This window comes from Prionailurus viverrinus, chromosome B4, assembly GCF_022837055.1.
Source record: "Prionailurus viverrinus isolate Anna chromosome B4, UM_Priviv_1.0, whole genome shotgun sequence".
Lineage (NCBI taxonomy): Eukaryota > Metazoa > Chordata > Mammalia > Carnivora > Felidae > Prionailurus > Prionailurus viverrinus.
Genome location: NC_062567.1, coordinates 92,366,895 through 92,388,797, shown reverse-complemented (window position 1 = coordinate 92,388,797; position 21,903 = coordinate 92,366,895). Strand labels below are relative to the sequence as shown.

General features: G+C 40.6%; 1 protein-coding gene across 6 annotated transcripts in view; it reads left to right on the top strand.

The window, feature by feature from the left end:
- Positions 1-21,903, top strand: part of PTPRB (protein tyrosine phosphatase receptor type B) — a 119,823-nt gene that overhangs the window by 23,621 nt on the left and 74,299 nt on the right. For 5 of the 6 annotated variants that reach the window (XM_047865033.1, XM_047865032.1, XM_047865034.1 and 2 more), the window contains exons 4-6: positions 6,460-6,733; positions 19,555-19,830; positions 20,675-20,932. In XM_047865033.1, the coding sequence (XP_047720989.1) occupies positions 6,460-6,733; positions 19,555-19,830; positions 20,675-20,932 (808 nt within the window). Of the gene's footprint in view, positions 1-5,521; positions 6,054-6,459; positions 6,734-19,554; positions 19,831-20,674; positions 20,933-21,903 lie in introns of those variants that run through there. The other variant, XM_047865038.1, reaches the window with a different exon arrangement.

Sequence of the window (21,903 nt, the reverse complement as noted above, 5' to 3'; positions counted from 1 at the left end):
GTGTCTGAGGGAGACAGTGAAGCCTGGTGCACTCCCACCCCTCCCTTCCAGGACTTAAAAAAATGTTGGCATGACCGCCAGCCAGAGCAGTGTTAACTGTTTTTTGTGCTCATCTACTGAAGGGCTTCTCTTGGGTACAAGATGGAAAGGCGTGATAGTGTATTATCATTCGGATGTTCTCAGAAAGACAGTCTCATCCACGGACTTTGTCATGCTCTAGCATCACTGGGTGCTAGGCATCTGTGATGTATTGGTATTTATAATATACTATTATTACTACTAATAATCATAGTATCTAACATTTGTTGAGTCCTTTATTCAAGGACCATGCTATACATACAACATGCACCTTCTCATTTAATCCTTGCAACCTCTCTCCCCCAAATGCCTTTATTATTTCCATTTTCCTGGACACCTATGACCTAGGAAGGTTATGAACTAGGAAGCTAGAAAGATTCCTTGAAATATAAGCCTCCCAAAATGGTACCTCTAAACACAAAAGAGGATAGTCATGGTCCTTTAAAAAAAAAAAAAAAAAAGCAGCAGCAACTGCTTATCACAATTACCTTACCTTAAATTGTAACGCATCTCTTTAAATGTATGACACCTGCTAGTGAAAACTGTTTTCATTTCTGTCATAATTTACTACTGAGTCAGCTCAAAGAAAACTTAGAAAGGATTCACCATCTTAGAATCGTTTTTAGGCCTGATTGCTAGGCCTTCTTCTTTTTAACCATATCTGGGGGTACACACATGAGAGTTGCATAACAAAAGTACTTCCTTGGAGGGATGCCTGGGTGGCTCAGTCTGTTAAGCATCGGACTTTGGCTCAGGTCATGATCTTGAGGTTCTTGAGTTCGAGCCCCACCTCGGGCTCTGTGCTGACAGTTCAGAGCCTGGAGCCTGCTTTGGATTCTGTGTCTCCCTCTCTCTCTGCCCCTCCCTCACTCATGCTCTGTCTCTCCCTCTCAAAAATAAATATAAAAAAAATTATTTCCTTGGAGGAAAAAGAGCAGAATTGACCCATCATCTAATACTTATTAAGTTTGCTGCATGTTGGTTCTTTTTCCTTTTAGCATCCACATTTTATTTTTATTGAGAAGTTATAAATATCGAATTTGTTCTAAATATACATAGTAGAATATATATTTTATATAATATATAAGTATGCATATATTATATAAAATATACTGTTATATATTATATCACCAATTTACTTATTTGACACATTCTAAAATAGTTCAAGACTTTCTAAATCACTTACATAGCTTCTTGTAACCAAAGAGCTCAGAATTTAAATTTATAAGAGAAAGAACAATAAGATATTATTAACTCTCTTTAATACAAATGGTATCTGCTGCAGGATTTAATTAAGATTATTGGGCTCCACCATGGCATTTTGATCCCTCAGCTTGTGATAAGGCCTAGACTTTACATTTCTAGCAAGTTCTCAGAAGATGCCATGCTGCACATGAGAACCATCATACTGAAGAATAGGAATTCCTCCCCTCTCTCCTTTCCTCCTTTAATCTTCCCTCCCACCTCTTTCTGTTCAAAATCAATCTTTTATCCCTTTGCCCTTTTTTTCTCTTCTCTTTTCCTCCCTTCTTTCCAAGATATTTGAGGCATCCAACAAGAACATGTTTAGAAGCACTTGCTTAGAGTACTTATTCACATGACAGTATTTACTGAACAGCTACAAAGATTCCTTCCTTCCTTCCTTCATCCATTCATTCAACAAATATTTGTTGAAACTTTTAACCAAGCAAGAAGAACAAGATAGACAAAGACTCTGCCCAAAGGGAATTCTCCATATGCCTGGGAAAGGCAGGCAGTCACAAGCATTATATTATAACAAGTGTCCTCAATGCGCTGAATTAAACAAATGGATTGATGACAGGAATAATTATAAAAGGACACTTTTTCCTTGGGTGGTCAGAAAAGGTCTGGCCCTATCGTAGGGGTGTGTTTAAAGCTGAGACCTAAAGGTTGAGAGGAAGATAACCAAGCAGAGAATCTAGGAAGGAGTGGTCCAAGAAGATGAAAAAGCAGGCATAAAGCCCGACAAAGTCAGCTCTGTGTCAGGTACACAGTAGGTGCTCAGTCAATATTTACCGAGTCAGTGAGTAAATGCATTATCAGACCAAGGCCGCTGGAGCATAGGAGGCAAGCAGAAGGGATGCCAGGTCATGAATGGAGTTTTAGGTCATAAGTGAGGAGTCTGGATTAACCAGTAACTTTACCAGTCTGCTCCCCACTCCCCTCAGCCCCCAACCTTTCCCACACCCAGCTCAAACCCTGATCTGAAGTAGCAGTTCTCAAGGTGTGGCCCCTGGGCCCCTGAAGTCCACTTGTGTCGTTCAACATTTGTGTTCATAAGCTGACAAGAGCCATGCTTTCATCCATGAATTCATAATTTATAAATATATAAATTATGATTGCTAAGACAATTTGTTTAAAAGGCTACTGTCTGTCCACTCGCGTCTCATCAGAAGCATCCCCTCCCTTCCCACGTAGTCTGGGAAATGTTTCCAAGTGGCAAAGAGAAGACGTTGTCCCCTGAGAAGTTATGGAGTGGCTGGTCCCAAATTCCTGGAGTGCAGTAACCTCTAAAGCATATGCAGGATAAATAGGCTTAAAAGAAGTTGAGGAACTCCAAACAAAGATGAGAACAAAGAAGAAGAATGAGTCAATTTATTTATACTTTGCACAGTAGTTTCAAATAAACTCCTCATAGAAAAAACGACATCTGGCAACTTTCCCCAGTCCCACACCGCCTTGAATCCGTTACAATTCTCTCTGGTTTCTCTTATTAATGCAAGTGTTTTTTAAGAAGAAAAATGTAATCAGTAAAAGCCTGAGTTTAAAGTTTTCCTTGTTGTTTCATACCATATTAGTCCTTATGGGCTATGTAAGAACCACTAATTTTGGGAGGGAACTCTGCTGTAAGCCTTAAGATTCTCCAAGAAAAAGAACTAGGAGTCATATAACTTTGGAAAAGAAATGCCCTGACTACTGGTCCTTTCCTTAGTGCATTGCTATGGTTCTTCATATACACTGATAGTAAAATAGGTAAGTGATGACACATGACTCTAAATACATGTGCCTCTCTTTGGTAGATCAAAAATAAAAGAACCTTACTGGGGCACCTGGATGGCTCAGTTGGTTAGGCGTCCACCTCTTAATTTCGGCAGGTCATGACCTCACGATTCATAAATTTTAGCTCCACATCGCGTTCTGTGCTGACAGTGCGGAGGCTGGTTGGGATTCTCTCTCTCTCCCTCTCTCTGACCCTCCCCTGCTTGTGCTCACATGCTCTCTCTTCTCAAAATAAATACATAAACATAAAAAAAAAAAGAATCCTATTTAAAGAAACCATTTCTTCTTTTCCGAATTCCTATTTCCGAGGGCATTCTTAACGAATCACTTCTAATAACAGAATTTGTAAGCATCTAAACTGTTTTGTGAGGATATTTTGTGATTGCCTTGTTTGATTAGCGCTTTAAATTTTGCCTTTTTTTTTTTTGGTGCATTTGCCGACACCTTAGGATTATAGGTAGAATGTTAGAAAGTATATTGAAAATGAAATACAATTTTAGATTAACTTATACGGTACAGTAGGTTGTGGCATGTAGTGTTTAAAAGAAAACAAAAATTGTTGGCCAAACTTGGAGGAGACAGGATTTATAGTAGATTTCCACAAAGGACAGAGGGTATTTAGTGTATTTGGGTGAGAAGACTTCAACTCTGAGGGGCAATTTATGAGAAAATATTATAAACCTCAATGGAAAGGACAAAGCGAAAGATAGGCAGAAGTTAGAAAAGTGCAACTTACGTGATGGATGAATTTAAAAGAGAGAAAAAAAAATGTGACCAGGATGCTATCTATTACCAGGCAAACCAACACCTAGATGGCACATTCAAGTTTACAAAGATGCTTTAACATCTGTGACCTTATTCATTCTTCATAACAGCTCTGGGAAGTATTTAGAGTGATACAATTCCAGTTTTACAGACAAGGAAACCACATTGTTTTCTGAATACAGCAAGAAAAGAAAAAGGTAATGTTGAAAAAAAGCAATGAAGCGGCAAAAAGACTCACGTAAGGGCTGAGGACAGCCTGTGGGCTGGCAGTATCTAATGGAGAGTGGAGGGGACCATCTCTGACGCTGCAGAAAGGCATGCCAGGCTGTGAAAAGCCATTGAACTTGGGGACAAAATACAGAGGGCCAAAAAAGCTCTCTTGGAAGGCAAGTCATGTGGGCAGAGAAATAGGAAAGGTTCCTTCCATCTTCCCTGAAATGCGCACATGTTTAGGTTTGACCTTTGAGTGTTTGCGAACTTGAAAAGGAAATCTGAGGTCTTGCAGATTTAAAGCCCGTAGAATCTCTGAAGGGGTAGGAATTTCATGTTTTCATTAAAAGATTTTTTAAGAACATATTTTCTAAAAAAATTGGAACGTTCCCTTTTCTGCTTATCCTCAGAGTAGATACAGTTGATATAGAAGTCAATAATACAGCTTTATGTATAATCTGCCTGTCTGAAAAAGAAGGGAATGTGACTTTCTTCCTATTGCTTTAGCTCCAGAGTATTCTGTTTTGAAAATTAAAACGTAAAATCTTATCTTTTTTGGCAGTTGTCAGGGATGGCACCCAAGAAAAGCAACCGAGCATTATAAAAGTTGTTGCAATATTTTGCTTTTATCATATGTGTGCAATTAAATATTTTTGCTCTTTGGTTATTAGGAACTCTTTTAAAAGCCATTTTCAGATACATGATCATTCAGGTAGCCAGGCAGTTGCTAAAAAGCATAAAGTTAGTGCTGAAAACGGAGTAAATTCCAATTTTCGTTATATGTGTGGGAGCTGAGCCATGCATGGTATTTTCCACAAAGGAGAGTTTTATTGCTTTCTTCTATTGCTTGGACAATTATGGATGAAACGGTTTTAACTACTGGATGGTCAGTGATGAAACTGCTTTGCGGTTTGCTTTGTGGGATGAACAACTGGGAGTGATTATATTTGTTCTTGGTCAGCACCATTTGCATCAGATTTAGGGAGGACGCCGACCTCTAGACAGGAGAAAGGGGAAAGTGAATGGCAGAGAAAAAAAACAAAAAGGTCAAGTGGACAATGGACAAGATCCTGGGGGGGGGGGGGGTCTTGTTCTGTCGCTGGTGTGTCAGGGGGGTGTGCACTGGGACAAGTGAGTGTTTTGAGGTGAGAAAGGCAAGAGCACTCTAATAAAAGGCTTCAGGAAGGACTGTAGGCGACCTAGGGAAATCTGCTGTGGTCAAGTTTAATCCTGGGAAAAGAGGCCCTGGAGAAAGCAGATGAGGAAGATAGGAAGGAAGATAGGGAGGGGGGAGGCGCTGGGCGTGGAGGGAGGTAGGGGGCGGAGGGGGGAGCTGGAAAGTGAGAGGGAGCAAGTACGGATCCTGGCTACGACGGCAGGGAGGAGGGCCACTGGGTGGGAAAGAAGTGAAAGTCCGGGAGAGGAGGAGGAGGAGGCAGAGCTCGGTGGGGCCCGACGGGACCCCCGGGCCGCGGAGGCGGCGGCGCGGGGCAGTGGGCTGCGGTGGGCGACAGCGTGGCCCGCGTCGCGGGGGGGGGCCCTCGTGGCAGCCTCGGGCGTTGGCTCCTCGGGGCTCCCTCCCTCGCCGGCGCATTGTTCCTTTGCCGGGAGACAAGGAAATTGCCTTTTGATTGCGGAAGTCCGCGGCCGGGGCCCGGGGCGAGGCAGCGCGGGTCAGCATGGCAGCGTGGGAAGGGCGGCGCGCCGCCTGCCCCCGCCGCCTCTCGCGTCCGCAGCCCGCCCGGGGCGGCAGCAGCAGCAGCGGCAGCAGCGGCGGCCCCTGCGCGTCGCCAGCCGGGAGGGAAGCGCTGTGCGCCCGCGGGGCGCGCTGAGCGCTCGCAACAGGTGGCCCCTCGCGCCGGCCGTCGGGGCTGCCCCGCGCCCCCAGCCCCTCTGCCGAGTCCGGGTGGTCACCGCCGAGCGCGATGCTGAGCCATGGAGCCGGGCTGGCCTTGTGGACCGCGCTGAGCCTGCTGCAGGTGAGTGGCCCGAGAGGGGTCACGGGCGGACGCGCCCCTCCCCGCCGACGACCGAAGTCCCACTCCGCTGTCGGGTCGCCTGGGTTGTGTTTTGCAGAGGGAGACGGCAGGATTTCTTCCTCTCCTTTGGGAAGAAAGATCCTCTTCTGAGCCCCCAGCCGGACTGACAGCTCACACTACTTCAAAGGCGCAAAAGCCACCTTCTTTCTCCAGCTGTTCCCGGGAAAGAGCAGCTAGGGAGAAAGTTGCCACCCACCTTCTCCGCAGGCCTTTTCTCTGGCTGGAGGGCAAAGGGATGGGCCGAGGCTGGGGCTGAGGGCTGAGGAGGCGATTTGGGGACCTTGCAGTGGACAAGTTCCTGGGCAGTCTAGGCTGTGGGCTTCACCTGCCTCTGGTTCCTTTGCAGGCTGGACTGGGGGAGCCAGTGAGATGTAACGTCACCCTGACAGAGTCCAAGGTCTCCAGCCGGTCCGTGTCTCTCCAGTGGAGAACTTTGGGGTCACCCTGTAACTTCAGCCTCATCTATAGCAGTGACATGTCAGGGGTCGCATTGTGCCACCCCACGCGGATAGACAACATCACCTATGGATGTTACCCCAAGGATTTACAAGCGGGAACCATCTATAACTTCAGGATTGTGTCTCTGGATAGAGAAGAGAGAACTGTAGTCTTGCAAACAGGTAAGGGGCGACAGGTGCAGATGGGCAGCCAGGCCACTCTGGGCTGAGCCCTGCCTTTTCAGGATGGTGTTTCATTTGAGTTCCAGGCATACAAAAATTAAAGGTAAAAATACCTGTGAAGATCAATATTGACCAAGATTTCTAGTTTCTTCAGATCTGGCCAGAAGCAGCTTGGTTGACTTTGAGAGATTTTCTTAGTGCCGAAGACAGCGGACTAGCCCTTTGAAGGGGAGCACAGCAGACAGGAGCTGTGGGCTGTGGGGGGAATTTGTTAAATTTGTTAAAATGATGTGGTTTGAGCTCCCATCACATTAAATTGTCAAGCCCTGGAATAATTTTAACTTAATGTTTTTAGAATAAATAATGGAAGTGCAATGATTAGGGATATGCCTTCCCTCAACTTAGTTTTATTTTTGGAACCAGGACATAAAATGTTCAGGAGTAGAATAGAGCCATTCATAGGGGAGAATTGGAAAAATCCCATCAAACGAGGGCATGAAAATTAATTTGTATAACTTGAATAACTAAAACAGCGTAATATCAGAGAAAGTCCTTCAGTTACTCTGGGCTTCAAATCATTTCTTTTCCTTACACTTTTGGCAACCCTCGCAAGGAATAAATGGTAAGAGTATATCTCTCCAGCCTCAGTTTTCTTGTCTGTAAAATAAGAGTGTCAGGCTTGGTCATTCAGGTCCAAGTTCTTACCAAGTGCCAATCACTTGGCACTTACCTCCTTACTCCTCTCAGCTACCGGGTAACTGTGCTCTAAATTCTCTAACAACTTGGCTGTTTGATGACGTCATCAGTCCTCCTTTTAACAATATCTTTACTTGTTGCACTAGTGAAACGTTAAACTTTTATCCAGGTCAATTTCACAGAAAATTTCTGGAAGTCAAATTGTAGAAATGTGTTGTCTTACTCCTAGTTCATGGTCAACCTGAACAAAGGTTACTTCCTGAGCTACAGTTCTTTAAAAATGTGTGAGAGCTTTCAGCTCTCAGGGCAGCTACAGCTGGGTCAGGAAATGTAGCTGGATTCGTGTAATAAGTCAGTCAAATATCGACTCTCTTATTTTTTCCAAGAAAAATGAAGAATGCCCAGTTACATCACTTGGCTTGCTTCAGATGAAACATCTAGATAATTTCTGAGATTTGCAGGAAAGACTGAAATCAACCACATAATGAGAACATTTTACAGACGTTCTCTGGGGTCTGGGGCTGGGGTTTTAGTCATAAAGTTGTTGGTGTCTCAGTTTGTGAGGATGGTTTTGTGAACACTCAGATTGCTAACACTGTGACATTTATGGCATAGAACTTCCAGATGTGTATACTGCATTTGCTAAGATGTCTGTTGAATGGGGCAGAACGATTTTTAAAAATAGGAAAAGGACTCACTGTGGGTGTTACGAGTTAGAATGCGCTCCAAGTTTAATTATGCATGTAGGTGTTCCAAGTCCAGAGACATTTGTGAAATGTAAGACATATTTGCATTTTATTGACTATGTTGAGTTAAAAAAAAAGACTCCATTGGCATTCAGGCTTTCATCATTTTTCTTAAGGAGTTACTTTTTACAGTATCACAAATATACTTTTCACCACAAATTTTATGAGCTCCCTGATACATGTGAAGAATGAAATTTGCAGGTGATGTTTATATAATGATATTTTCCCCCCATACTTATTTGTACAATGGTAGAAGGCTTAGGATTCTCTACCCTTTAAAAATAACTTAACTTACATAAACATTTTTTACTTAAGATATTTTTAAAATCTTCCAGGAAGGATTTTTTTGGTTGCCTGTTATTTGTTTTTTGTCATTGGTGCTTTCTATATTTTAAGGACACATGTGAATTTTTCATTTATTTGAGAGAAAGTATAGTAGTTCTCTAAATTGCCAGGCTATAGAGATGAACTCTACAAATCCTATTTTACTGTTAGTAAAGCAGGACCAACTAGTAGTGTAATGTGAAGTCTGAGATACAACTTCAATCAAAAAAAAGCTACTCAAAATGTATTGGTCTTTCCTTATTCCATTTTGCCTGTCTTCTCAGTCTAGAATAAAATAGAATGAGAACAAGACATGATTTGACTAGAGATACAACAGTTGCTTAGATGATCTCTGTACCATTCCAAGTGTGATTTGTCTGATTGTTTTTCCTGAGGAGTTGTCTAAAATAGCTAATTTATTGTCATGTAGACATGACCGTAAAGATAAAAAAGTTTTAACTAAATGGGAACTATTTCAGCAACAATCAGTTTTCACTCCAGATTTTAAGTCAGAATTGAAGAACATCCGTGGATTCAGCAAACATTTATCAAGCATGGATCCTGCAGGGAATCATGCCAAGTAGTGACTGGTGCACTTATAAGGATGCTGAACAAAACGTGGTCCCAGCCCTTGCAGTCTTGTGCAGAGGCTGGAGAAGGTCATGATGAAGGTAGGAACAGAGCTTCATCACTTCTTTCCCAGATGAAGACCTTGCCTGCCTCGTGGATCCCACACTTTCATAATCATTGAGAAGACATTAGGCAGTTCTCAGGTTTCTTTAGTCATTAAATGGTTGATGCAACAGCCATAATAAGTTGAAAGCCAACTTATTTAGTTGTGAATTCACTGGAAATCAAATAATGAAGACAACAGATATGGAAAAATTCCAACACTTTTGTAACACTGTGTCCTCAGAGTCCAAGCAGAGAGCTACAAACTGGTAGCCCTTAGGGGTGTCTAGGTGTCTAAATAATAAATTTGTTTCATTTGGCTCACGTAATGTTTTTGAAAAATCCAGATTATTTCACCAGCACTATAAATGGCAAAGTTACAAAAATACCAGCTTTATGAAGGTTCCCTTAAAACACTGGAAGATTTGGCAAAGCTAAACCGGTCTGCCTAGAACTCTCTAGAGCTAAGCTGTAGTTTCTCTCCTTTTAGATACCAATCCACTGGAATCCCCCTGGACCAGTTCTTTATTTCTGTACTTAAATGCATACTAAGGGCACTTGAGTTTATTTAAATGAAACTGTAGAGTTTTCATTCAGAACTTTTTGGGGGCTTTTATCTTCCCAGAAATAAGAAGTGGTTTTTCAGTATCTAAAATGGCAACCAGCACATTGTATTCAATAAATATTGATTAAATGGATGGATAGATGGATGAACAAATGGATAGCTGAATGAGTAGATAGATAGATAGATAGATAGATAGATAGATAGATAGATATGAATGAAAGAGATGAATATTTCAGTGGGAGAATGTATATATACTAAAAATATTACCTGGTGGGTTATAGATAGTTATAGAGCCTTAGGGAAGTAGTCCAGTAGTAGAGAACTTTACTTATAGGAAGAATATCTTACTAGCACACACCTTCTTGTTAGTCAGGTTCAGCTACCAAATAATCAGCCTAGAACAAAGAGTGAAAAACAATGGGCTCTTTTAATATGGCTAATTCATTTGTCTTTAGTACACTTCAGGAACTTTAATCACCAAATCACCATATCAGCTACTTATTTTCACTTCACAGTGTTTTACTTTTACCAGGGACCCTATGACAAAATACCAGACCAAATGCCTTAAATGACAGAAATGTATTTTCTCAGAATTCTGGAGGCCAGGAGTCCTAGCCCAAGTTGTCAGCAGCTTTTTTTCTGAGGAATCTCTAACTGGCTTGCAGATGCCCACCTTTTGGTCGTGTCTTCTCATGTTTGTTCCGTGTCCGTGTTCTCTAAGGACACCAGTTATATTGGATTAGGGCCCACCCTAACAACCTCATTTTAACTTCATTACCTTGCTAAAGGCCTTATATTCACACACAGTCACATTCTGAAGTACTGGGGGGTTAGGGCTTCAACACCTGAATTTTGGAGGGACACAATTCAGTCCATACACTTACAGAGCTTTAAACATCAGCCAATACTTCTCAATAATGTCTGTAAGCTACTTGCATCAAAATCTTTTGCAGAGCCTCTTATAAAAGCATATATTATTGGCTTCTACCCCACATGTAACAAATTTAGAAGGAGTGGAGCCTAGGGTGTCTGATTTTGAACAAATATCACAGTGAATCAATGTACAATGAAGTTCAAGAGCTATTGACATAGTTTTTCTTTTATTCACTGGCATTAAGATTCTGGTACCATTCCTCCCTATGCATGGCTAAATCTATAATACCTAAGAATATTTATTATCTTTCCCAGGAAGAAAATAATACTCTAATATTTGTCTTGTGCTTTTATAGTACACAAAAGACTCTTACTAACTTTTTTTAGTAGATAAGAGTATAAAATATTTAGATTAGAGGCAGTTGGGTGGTTCAGTTGGGTAAGTGTCCAACTTTGGCTCAGGTCATGATCTCACAATTCATGAGTTCGAGCCCCGTGTCAGGCTCTGTGCTGACCGCTCAGAGCCTGGAGCCTGCTTCACATTCTGTGTATGTGTGCCTCTCGCTGCCCCTCCCCTGCCCGTGCTCTGCCTCTCTTTCTCAAAAACAAACATGTTTAAAAATGTTTTAAAAGAGTATAAATTATATATTATACTAACCATATATTGTTTAATTTTATTTTTAGGGAGTATTGTGAAGGCGTAGGTTGCATAATGCTTGAGAGCTCAGTTTAAAGGCAGCTTCCTCCATCACTTACTAGTCAAGTTGCCTAGAGTAAGTTACTAACCTCTCCAGGACTTTTTCCTAACTTATAAAATGGGGATGATAATAAAAATAACACCTACTTCATAGGGTCATTTTGAGGTTTTATTTGGTTCGTACATAAATTCTAGAATAGTTTTGTCACATACTAAGTGCATAGTAAGTTTACTATTATTACTTTAAGGTTGGGGGTGAGACGGATATTCATGAGAATTAAAAGTCACACAGCTAGTATATAATAGACCCAGAACTTGAACACTCATTTGCTGACTCCATTCCAATTCTTTCTACTACTCTGCAGAAAGGATATGATTTTTAAGTTGGTATTAGTTCTTTCAAATTACCATATAATATTGTTACTACTTTTCAAGTCAACTTTTAAGGAAGAAAAAATACATGACAAAATACCTTAAATCTATGTATAGTTAGCCTACACAAGGATGGAATCGTGATTAAAAGCATTTTAGTGTGAAGAAATTATAAACAGCTATTGATTTTTTAATTGTGTGGAACTTTTGGTGATGGATTTCAATATTTAGCAATCAGCCATGGGCCGTCTATTTATTTCAGGAATTCTGAGGTCAAGCTGAGCTATGAACATGGAATGAACCAACCTAGTTCTCTGAACTTAATCTTCCTTTGAGTGTTTAGGAAGCTTCCTCCGTTAGTCTGACTTTGTCCCTCCATTAGTCTATTGGTGGGGATGGCATTCTACAGGTTAGCTAGAAAGACATAAAATCTCATTTGTCAGACAGAATAAGAGAAGAACAAAGAAACATTTTTTCACCTTCCATTTCCAGACATCAGTTTGCTGGAATACCCCTGAGGGTTAATGGCTAATATTGACACCTTTCTGACTTTGTAAAAGAAATCAAGCCCGTTCAATGTATATGAACGTACAGAAATGAAGATGAATATATGTCCCTAAACATATAACATGCATAGGTTTACATATAGATTTCCGGGAATTTTTGTTTTTGGTTTTGCTTTCTTCCTTTTTTATGGGAAAACTCAAACATGTAAAAAAGTAAATGGAATAATATAATTAGCTACCATGTACTCATCACCTACCTTCAATAGTTACCGATAGCCAATCTTATTTCATCTATAGCTCCACCCACTCCCCCACCCCGTATCATTTTGATGCAACCCAAGTCATCATTTGATTCCATTTATACATCTTTTAGTATGCATTTCTGAAAGGATTCCTTTTAACATAACCACAATATCATTTAGGTACCTAGCATTAAAAATAATTTCTTACTAGCTACATGTCCAGGTTTGGAGGCACGCATGAAGTGATAGCTCATGAATTTCTACCTAGGAGAGGCTTCTGGGCAGCAATCTGATTGGAAGGAAAGGCCAAGGGACTTCTTTGTATGCAGCATTTATATAGCACTTTAGATAATATTGAGAAAGCCTCATTTGTTAATATCGAAGGGTTGGAGTGGGGCTGCTGAAGGATAGCAATTGGATGGCAGTGTTAACTCTCCATCACTTGTCAGGGCACCCTCACATGTTAGCAGGGGCATGGTTCTCTGGTGCTCACAAGGAGTGCCTTAGTTTAACCTGTTCTCTCACTCTGTAACACCCTTTCCTCTCTCTGATTTCTAAGTCCTACTTTGACCTTCCCAACTTGCTCATATTCATTTCCTTCATAAAGCCAACCTCTGAGACCTTAGCCCTTAGATATCAGTCTCCATTTCCACATTTAGTGTTGTTGCTGTCCTGTGTTACTCTTTATTATTATTATTATTATTATTATTATTACTATTACTTTTAATTGTTCTTTAAAGTTTATTTATTTATTTATTTTGAGAGAGAGAGAGAGAAAGCATGTGCAAGCAGGAGAGGGGCAGAGAGGGAGAGAGAGAATCGCAAGCAGGCCCCGCACTGCCAGCCTAGAGCCCAATGCAGGGCTCAAACTCGTGATCCATGAGATCATTACCTGGGCCGAAATCAAGAGTCAGACACCCAACTGACTGAGCCACCCACGCGCCCCTGGCCTGTGTCGCTCTTAACAGCAAGAAAAGCAGCAACATTAATACCGACTACCACTTACTGAGAGCTCGCCACATGCCGGGGCTGCACTTAACATTTACCTCCATTACCTCTTAACACCTACAACTCTATAAAAGAGGTGTTTTTCTCTTTCACAGATGGGGAAACTGAGCATCAATGAGTTTAAACAACTTTTTTTTTTTTTATTTTTTTTTTCAACGTTTTTTATTTATTTTTGGGACAGAGAGAGACAGAGCATGAATGGGGGAGGGGCAGAGAGAGAGGGAGACACAGAATCGGAAACAGGCTCCAGGCTCCAGGCTCCGAGCCATCAGCCCGGAGCCTGACGTGGGGCTCGAACTCACGGACCGCGAGATCGTGACCTGGCTGAAGTCGGACGCTTAACCGACTGCGCCACCCAGGGGCCCCTAAACAACTTTTTGTTTAAAGTCACAGTTGTAAGTGACGGTGATGGGATTTGGACCCAAGTCTAGTCTGACATCAAAGTCACCCTCCCTAATTATTTACCTTTTGCTTACCTTTTCCACATACGTCTTGAGTGCCTGAGAGACTGTAGACTCTCAGAAGAGCATCTACCACCTAACGTACCTAGGGCCAAATACGATGTCCCTCACAGTACCTTGGCACCCAGCACTGCCGTTGATGACGACGTAAATCACTGCAAACACTGCTCTGATTTCCCTTTCAGGGCTATTAAAACTTGGAAAGTTGTTACTACTTGAACTTCATGTCTAGTGTGTAAAGTTGACAAAGTCAAATGCATGTCACTCTGATGTGCTGTCGCAATACAGTATATCCTCTTAAAATAAGCCAGGAAGCTGACAGTAGTCATACAGCAACAACCACAAGGTAGAAGAGAATTACCTCTCTATAATTGTATGTAATGAGCCACAGATTCTGAGCAATTGCTTTCTCATTTTGTTTTCCTGCTCATTTTCAAAAACCCGCACCAAGGGATGCTCTGTGGCTTTTGGTGCCACCCTTGACTTCCATGAGAAAATTCCCAATTATTTAATAAGAATAGTTGGTGTTCATTCCATTTTCTGTAGAGTTCTACAGTCTCCTGGCCACCCTGCTTTTAACTAAATAGTGTCCCAATTCTGTGAAGATACAGAAATGGACCCTGTAACTACTAAAAAGATAGATCTCTTGGCCTAGAGTTAGTGGGTGGTAAACGATAAGGTGGAGAGGTGGGGAATGGTATCCTATTGGCAGAGACCCTGAGTCCCTATGGAGAAACTTAAACTTCATCTCCTGAGATGATCTTGGTGCTATAAGATGGATGAGGGTAGTGATGGGGAAGATAGATAGAGAGATTATTTGGCAACCATAGAGGAAAGACAGGAAATAAAGAAGGCACCCAGAAAACTCTGGGAGCAGTTCAGACACAAGCACTAAGATCCCAGGTAAAAACAGTAAGGTTAGGGAAACAAAAGGAACAATCAAGAAAAATTTTTCTTCAAAAAAATCAGTATAACTTTTATAGCCACAGAATTAGATTTAGGTGTGGTTAGTGTTATTATTCATTTTATCTTGGCCACAATACTCAAGCCACCAAATGGAAGTTCTGTAAGTTTACCTGTTATTTTCCATAGACATCTGGTTTGATTGCTTTGTTATTTTACTGAATATGCATTCAAGACATTGCCCACCCTAGGACACCTAGAAGGAACTTGCAGCCAGGTGTTAGAATCTCAGCTGTACTACTTGTTACCTATATGATATAAATGAGTCACTTAACATCTCTGACTTCCTATTCCAACTGAGAAAGCACATTGTAAATTACCAGATCTTACATAGATACACTGTGATACTATCGTGACTTCAAGAAAAGCTTTTGGTACTAAACCTGGGATTGCCTGCACTCTTGTTTTAAGGTTGAATTTATTTCCAAAATAAATATTATCATTTCAAATTCTAAACACTCTGGACATTCCTATATCAACAGATAATAATGTTGTAGTGGCCATACAAAATAATTTTTAGGGAGGTATTGTTACTTGCATTTTTTGTATGTGAGTTTCACCTTCTTCCTAAGTCCCATTTTTTTAAAAAGGGAAACAAAGAATTCATTTTGGTTCAGAAATTTAACTAAACTTCATCTTTTCCTCTAAGAACAGAAAAATTGGGTTGACATCAAGCCCACTTAGAAATTATCGGGCTTCCTGTTACTGATAGATTCATTCAAATGTAACAGATGAGTATCACAGAACATTTGGCTGTCCATATTCCAGGTCTGTTTGCAACTAAGAAGGACAAAGATGTCTTAAATTTATAGCTAATGATAAATTGTGATATATTAAGATGAAATTATTGATTTATGGTTTTTGACCGTTCTTGTAGTTTATAAAACTTAACTAGTTACTGTATATATGAGGGTGATACATGGAAAAACCAGAAAGGCTATAAATGTACATATGTGTGCACTGATACCTGTAGCCATCAGCATGAATTACATAAGTCAAGTAGGGTTTTCTAATTACATACAAACTGTCACATGATCAAAATATTGCATACATATAACTAAATTTTCAACTAGCATTAGAAATCTCTTGCATTCATATATATGTATATATGTGACATTCATTTGCATATATATATGAAATTAACACCCCTTTGGAAGTATCTTAATTTGTTTCTAATAAAATATTGAAAAACAATTCTTTTTAATACAGCAGAGTTTTTCTCGGGCTTAGATTGAAAAGCAGTCTGAAAACTATTTAACTTCTGCAGCATCTGGGGCAATAGTGGACAAGTGCCAGCACAAGACTTTATCGCGGTATAAATGGGGTTTTAAGTGTTTGTTTCCAGTGCAGGTTCTCGCAGCCCAGGCACTTCCCAGTCTCATTGTTCCTTTGTTCTAGCGGATGTACAAAGGATTGACTGTTTTGTTTTCTGGCTCAGAAAGATTAGATAAAGCCTGCATTTCTGAACTTCACCCTCTAGGCACGCAACCTTAAAATTCATTTCTATAGCTTATATTTTGCAGATTATATGTGGTTTAGATGATACTGATCACACCATTATTGTCTTTAACCTTCATCTGGCTTGGAGACAGATGACAGTATTGATCTCCTTTGAGCTATCGCTGGAAAGCAGCTGTCCCTCGCATCCTTGTCCTTAAAATGCCTCTTCAGCAAAAATGTGTCATCTCAACTATGACAAGGTTGTTCTTGAGTTTCGTTGGGAACTAGAATCTCCTGGTAGTGAAGTGCCTTATTCTTGCCAGGCAACAGAAAACTTTCTGTGAGCGGAAATTATGTTCATTCTTTTTGTTAAGATGTCCTTAATTACAGACCATTATGTAGGATAGGAAATTTAAATAATATTGCCAGGGGGACGAAAAAAAGCTACAGTTTTTCTCCAAGAACCTATAAACTAGAATCATCTTGGGAATTTTTTTTATTTTATCTTAATGGTGAGAAAGTTAGGTCATGGGAATTAACTGATAAGATTGTATCAAGTTTTTTATATGAAGAAGGCAAGTAAGGCTGTTAGTTTAGTTTTAAAAAATTGTATTCTACTTCTGCCTCCATTTTATCAGTGATTCAGAGGAAACTTTTTTTATGATCAAGTGTAAGTTTATATTGAGTGCCCATTCTGTGTCAGGTAAAACCTGCTTTACACCTCAAAACACCCGAGAATGTAGGTAGTATTATCATCCCCAGACAGATGGGAAAGCAGAGATTTAGATGGATTAAGCGACTTGTAAAAAATCTTCTGACTGATACATGATGGAGCCGAGGATTTGAACTAAGTTCCGTCGGACTCCAAAGCCCACATTCTCTGCCACTGCATTTCCCTGCTTCCATGACAAGATCTCCTGTTTGTAGAAATAGTAACAACAGCTAACAATGAATACTTACTATGTGCCAGACACTGTTCTGAGTGCTCTAGAGAAAACCCTCAATTTAATCTTCATAAACAGGGGCACCTGGGTGGCTCAGTCGGTTAAGCGTCCAACTCTTGGTTTCGGCTCAGGTCATGATCTCCTGGTTTAGTGGTTTTGGGCCCCATGTTGGGCTCTGTGCTGACAGCATGGAACCTGCCTGGGATTCTCTCTCTTCCTCTCTCTGTCACTTCCCCAGTCACACTATCTCTCTCTCAAAATAAATAAATAAACTTAAAAAAAATTTTTTTAAATCTTCGTAACTATCTTGCCAAAAAGATAGTATTATTATCAGCATTGCACGGATGAAACAGCGAGGCTCGGGGAGGTTAAGGAATTGCCTGAAGTACACAGCTACAATGCAGGAGAACCTGATTCAGGTCCAGGCTGCCAGACTACAGAGCCTACACCCTTTGGGTGAACCTCTGCTGTGCTTGGGTGTAAACCACACAACTTGCACTTTGGGCTCTCTGGGTTACTGATGCCTTGGCTTCCTTGTCAACTGACATTTATATTATTATTAGTTCTTGTATTATAAAATGTTAGGTGGCTTGTGTTTTTTTGTTTTGTTTTGTTTTGGTTTTTTTTTTTTTTTTTTTTTTTGCAGTACGATGTAGTCCTATAAATCACAGCATAAAACACACACATGAAAAGACATTAGATTGACCACAGGCTGTATTTAGCTTACGTGTGGTATCTGTAGGTGACCCATAGATAGTCTTCTGAGTTGGCTGGCCATAAATGTCTTGTTGATATAGACTAAGACCACCTTGTTCCTATTTGTATTAATGTTAGTCACAAGCAAACACCTTCTTAAAACATATACTGTTCTAAGAAGATTCTAGGATCTGAAGTTTCAGAGTAAAGTTTCAGAGTTTTCATGAGTAAAATGTAATTTGCCAAGTGTAGGGAAGAACTCAGATCTCTATAGCCATGCCACTAAAACATCTGACCTGGCTTTGAGTTTTAGCCTCCAATATCTTGATCCGACTTTCTAGATCAAGAACCAGGTTGGATTTCTGAAAATTGCTCATATGTAAATGTCTCTCAATGTTGCTATTCCCTGCATTCAGAGTAGGGAGAGCCTTATTTCTCAGATGGTCCCACTGCATCATAGAATGGCAGGTCACCAAACACTATTGACTTAGTTCCTGATGCAGGGACAGGCGGCTCATCCTACTTCAAGTTCCACAGTGAAGATTCAATACACAGGAAATGGGATATGGGACTCCTCAAACTCACCCATGGTTTTGAGAGTTGAAACTAAGTGAACAGCTGGGTGCAGGACTAACCCTCTTCACCTTCTCTGGAGGCTTTAGCAGCTCCAAAATGTCCTAGAATGCAAGTTGAGAAAATGTAAGGAATCCCAGCTGTTGGGAGAATTCATTTTGTTGAGCAAACCTAGGCGAGGCTCATAATCAGGTCTGTATCTTTTGCGGTTTTCTGATGTTTAAAAACAATCCAAAGTTGTGCCACCTGGGAGGCTCAGTCAGTTAAGCTTCCGACCCTTGGTTTTGGCTCAGGTCATGATCTCATGATTCATGAGGTCGAGCCCCACACTGGGATCCATGCTGCCAGTGCAGAGCCTGCTTGGGATTCTCTCTCTCCCTCTCTCTGCCCTCCCCCTGCTTGCACATGCGCTCTCTCTCTTTATCTAAATATATAACCTTTAAAAAAAAAAAAAAACAACTAACGTTATATATACTTAACCCCCAAAATCCACAACCTAAAAAATAAAATGTTCAGGGGCACCTGGGTGGCTCAGTTGGTTAAGTATCCAACTCTTGATTTCAGCTCAGGTCATCATCTCATGGTTTTTGAGTTCGAGTCCTGCATCGGGCTTTGTACTGACATTGTAAACAAACAAACAAACAAAAAAAAGTTCAGTACAAATTTCAAAATTATTTCCTAATGTCTGTATTTTCTATTAAGATTTTTGGTATTTCTCCAGGCATAGCCTGGATGTTTGTCAGTGTGTGGAAAGTGCAAAACTTGCAAGCCAAAGAGCATAGAACCTTTCATGGAATTCTAAGCTCAGAACTTTCTTAACAAAGAAGTTTTATTCAGAAAAAGAAGTGTATCTGACTAGTAGCTAAGTGGGTTTCTTTTTTTAAATGAAATGGTAAGTGTGAAAGTCGAGCAAAATGCCAATTTGTTTCATGGGCAGCAGATTCTCAGAGTCTTTAAGGAAAATGAATCTGTGTTACAGCAAACTAACACGTATTTGCACAAGTCTTTAAGCCATGTCATCTTTGCGGGTGTTTGCCTTGCAGATCCTTTACCTCCTGCTAAGTTTGAAGTCAATAAAGAGAAGACTACTTCAACCAGTCTGCATGTTTGGTGGACTCCTTCTTCTGGAAAAGTCACCCGCTATGAGTTGGAGTTATTTGACAATAGCCACAAGATACAGGAGACCCAAATTCAAGAAAGTACTTCCTGGAATGAACATACATTTTTTAACCTCACTGCTGGTAATAAATACAATATTGCCATCACAGCTGTTTCTGGAGAGAAACGTTCCCTTACAGTTTATACCAATGGATCAACAGGTAAGACCGTTTATAGATAGTCGAGTATTTAATACAGTAAATTGAAGAGATAAAAGTAAGAACGCCCCCAGACCAAAGACGATAGGTAGATAAGTAGACAGACAGACAGACAGACAGACAAATGCTGTGCAGTGCAGTGGGTAGACTAGACTGAAAATAAGGAGATGTGGCTGCGCTGCTAGCTTGCTGGTTGATTCTGAACAAGTCCTGGAACTTCTCTGGGACTGGAATTTTCTCCAAACTTAAGTAGGCATTTCCTAATGGCCTTTCTAACTCAAATCTTAGGAAACAGCATTTTCTGCCTCAGGTTCTCAGTTTGTAATAAAACTTATTTTTTAAGTGTTTTCATCCTTTGTATATTCTTTTCAGAACATCAAGTCACGACGTTTCCTAAATATTCCGATGCCCGGAACGAGTTTTTACTTGCCCCCACACATCCCGATGTCAATGACACACTCCACCTCCTTCCATGAAGTACCATCCTTCTCACCATGCCCTGTCCTCTCGTTTTCTCTCCTGCTTTCTTGCTGTATTTCTGTTTTTGGTCTTCCATGGTTCTTCCCTTTCTTTTCCCTTTGCTGCTATGCCATATCATAGTTCATTGGCAAAAATTACCTTCATACTTGTTAAGTGGGTAAACTATGATGTGACTTTAGGCGCGGACTTTGAAAAGAGCATTAATCCAGGCTCCAGTGAAATTTCAAGAGTGCTGTTTTCATTACTTATTATACAAATTAGATGTACAGAGAAGCATACATAAATGTGTCATTTTGAATTAAATGTGTCTATGTCTTCTCTAAGGAAATTATCAATGACCCTTTGGCAATGCATTTTATGTCCCTAGTGCCATCTCCGGTGAAAGATATCAGTATTTCAGCCAAAACCAATTCTCTCTTGATTTCCTGGTCCCATGGCTCTGGGAATGTGGAAAGATACCAGCTGACGCTCATGGATAAAGAGACCCTAGTTCATGGCAGTGTTGTGGACAGACATGCTACTTCTCATACTTTCCACGGACTGACACCTGGCCACCTCTATAACCTGACCATTGTGACTGAGGCTGCAGGGCTGCAAAACTACAGATGGGCACTGGCCAGGACGAGTAAGTTCCACTAACCAGCTGAACAAGAATAAAGCTCAAATCAAGGAAATGTTTAATAACCAAGGATTATTAAATTATTTGAATAATGGCAATATGGGACAAATTGAGATTCTTATGTTGCAGAAGGCCCTTAAGATGTACCCACTTTTCTACTCAGAGAAAGAGAGATTCCCTTTTATTCTAAATTTTAGATGAGCCCTCGGCAACATTCTCAAGTACAGAGTTAACCGCTGATATAGTCTTAGCTTGTCTTTTTAGATTCTGTTCTCTTTGGTAAGGATTCCTACTTCCTTCTCTTAAATAAGCATCCTCTGCCCTGTGACATCACTCACAATGAGCCAAGATTACCTTTCTCAGTGCTATACAAAGACCTGCTCCTGTGAAACAGCCATTTCTTAAACCCGGTATCCAATAAAACATGCCCTGAGACCCAAGGCTACAGGAGCTATACTAACAGCCTAACATAGCCGGATAAACTAATCTGTGCTAAGTGGTTTTGTTTTTTAAATTTTTTAAATGTTTTATTTATTTTTGAGAGAAATAGAGACAGAGTGAGAGCAGGGAGGGGCAGAGAGAGAGGGAGACACAGAATCCGAGGCAGGCTCCAGGCTCTGAGCTGTCAACACAGAGCCCGACATGGGACTCAAACTCAAACTGTGAGACCATGACCTGAGCCGAAGTCAGACGCTCAACCAACTGAGCCATCGAGGTGCCCCAATCTTTGCTAAGTTTTAATGAATATTTCATGTACACATTCATTCTATTCATTCATTTGTTCAGTATCTATCGAGTGTAAACTATATGCTAGGCATTGTGGATACAATAGTGTCTAACAAGGCCAAAGTCTTTGCCCTTTGGAGCTTACATCCTAATGGATTCTAATGCTTCTGGTGGGTCTAATAAATTCATTCTTTTGATAACTTATTCCCTCTCTTGAGAAACTATCTACTTTTAAGAGAAACTTTTAAGTA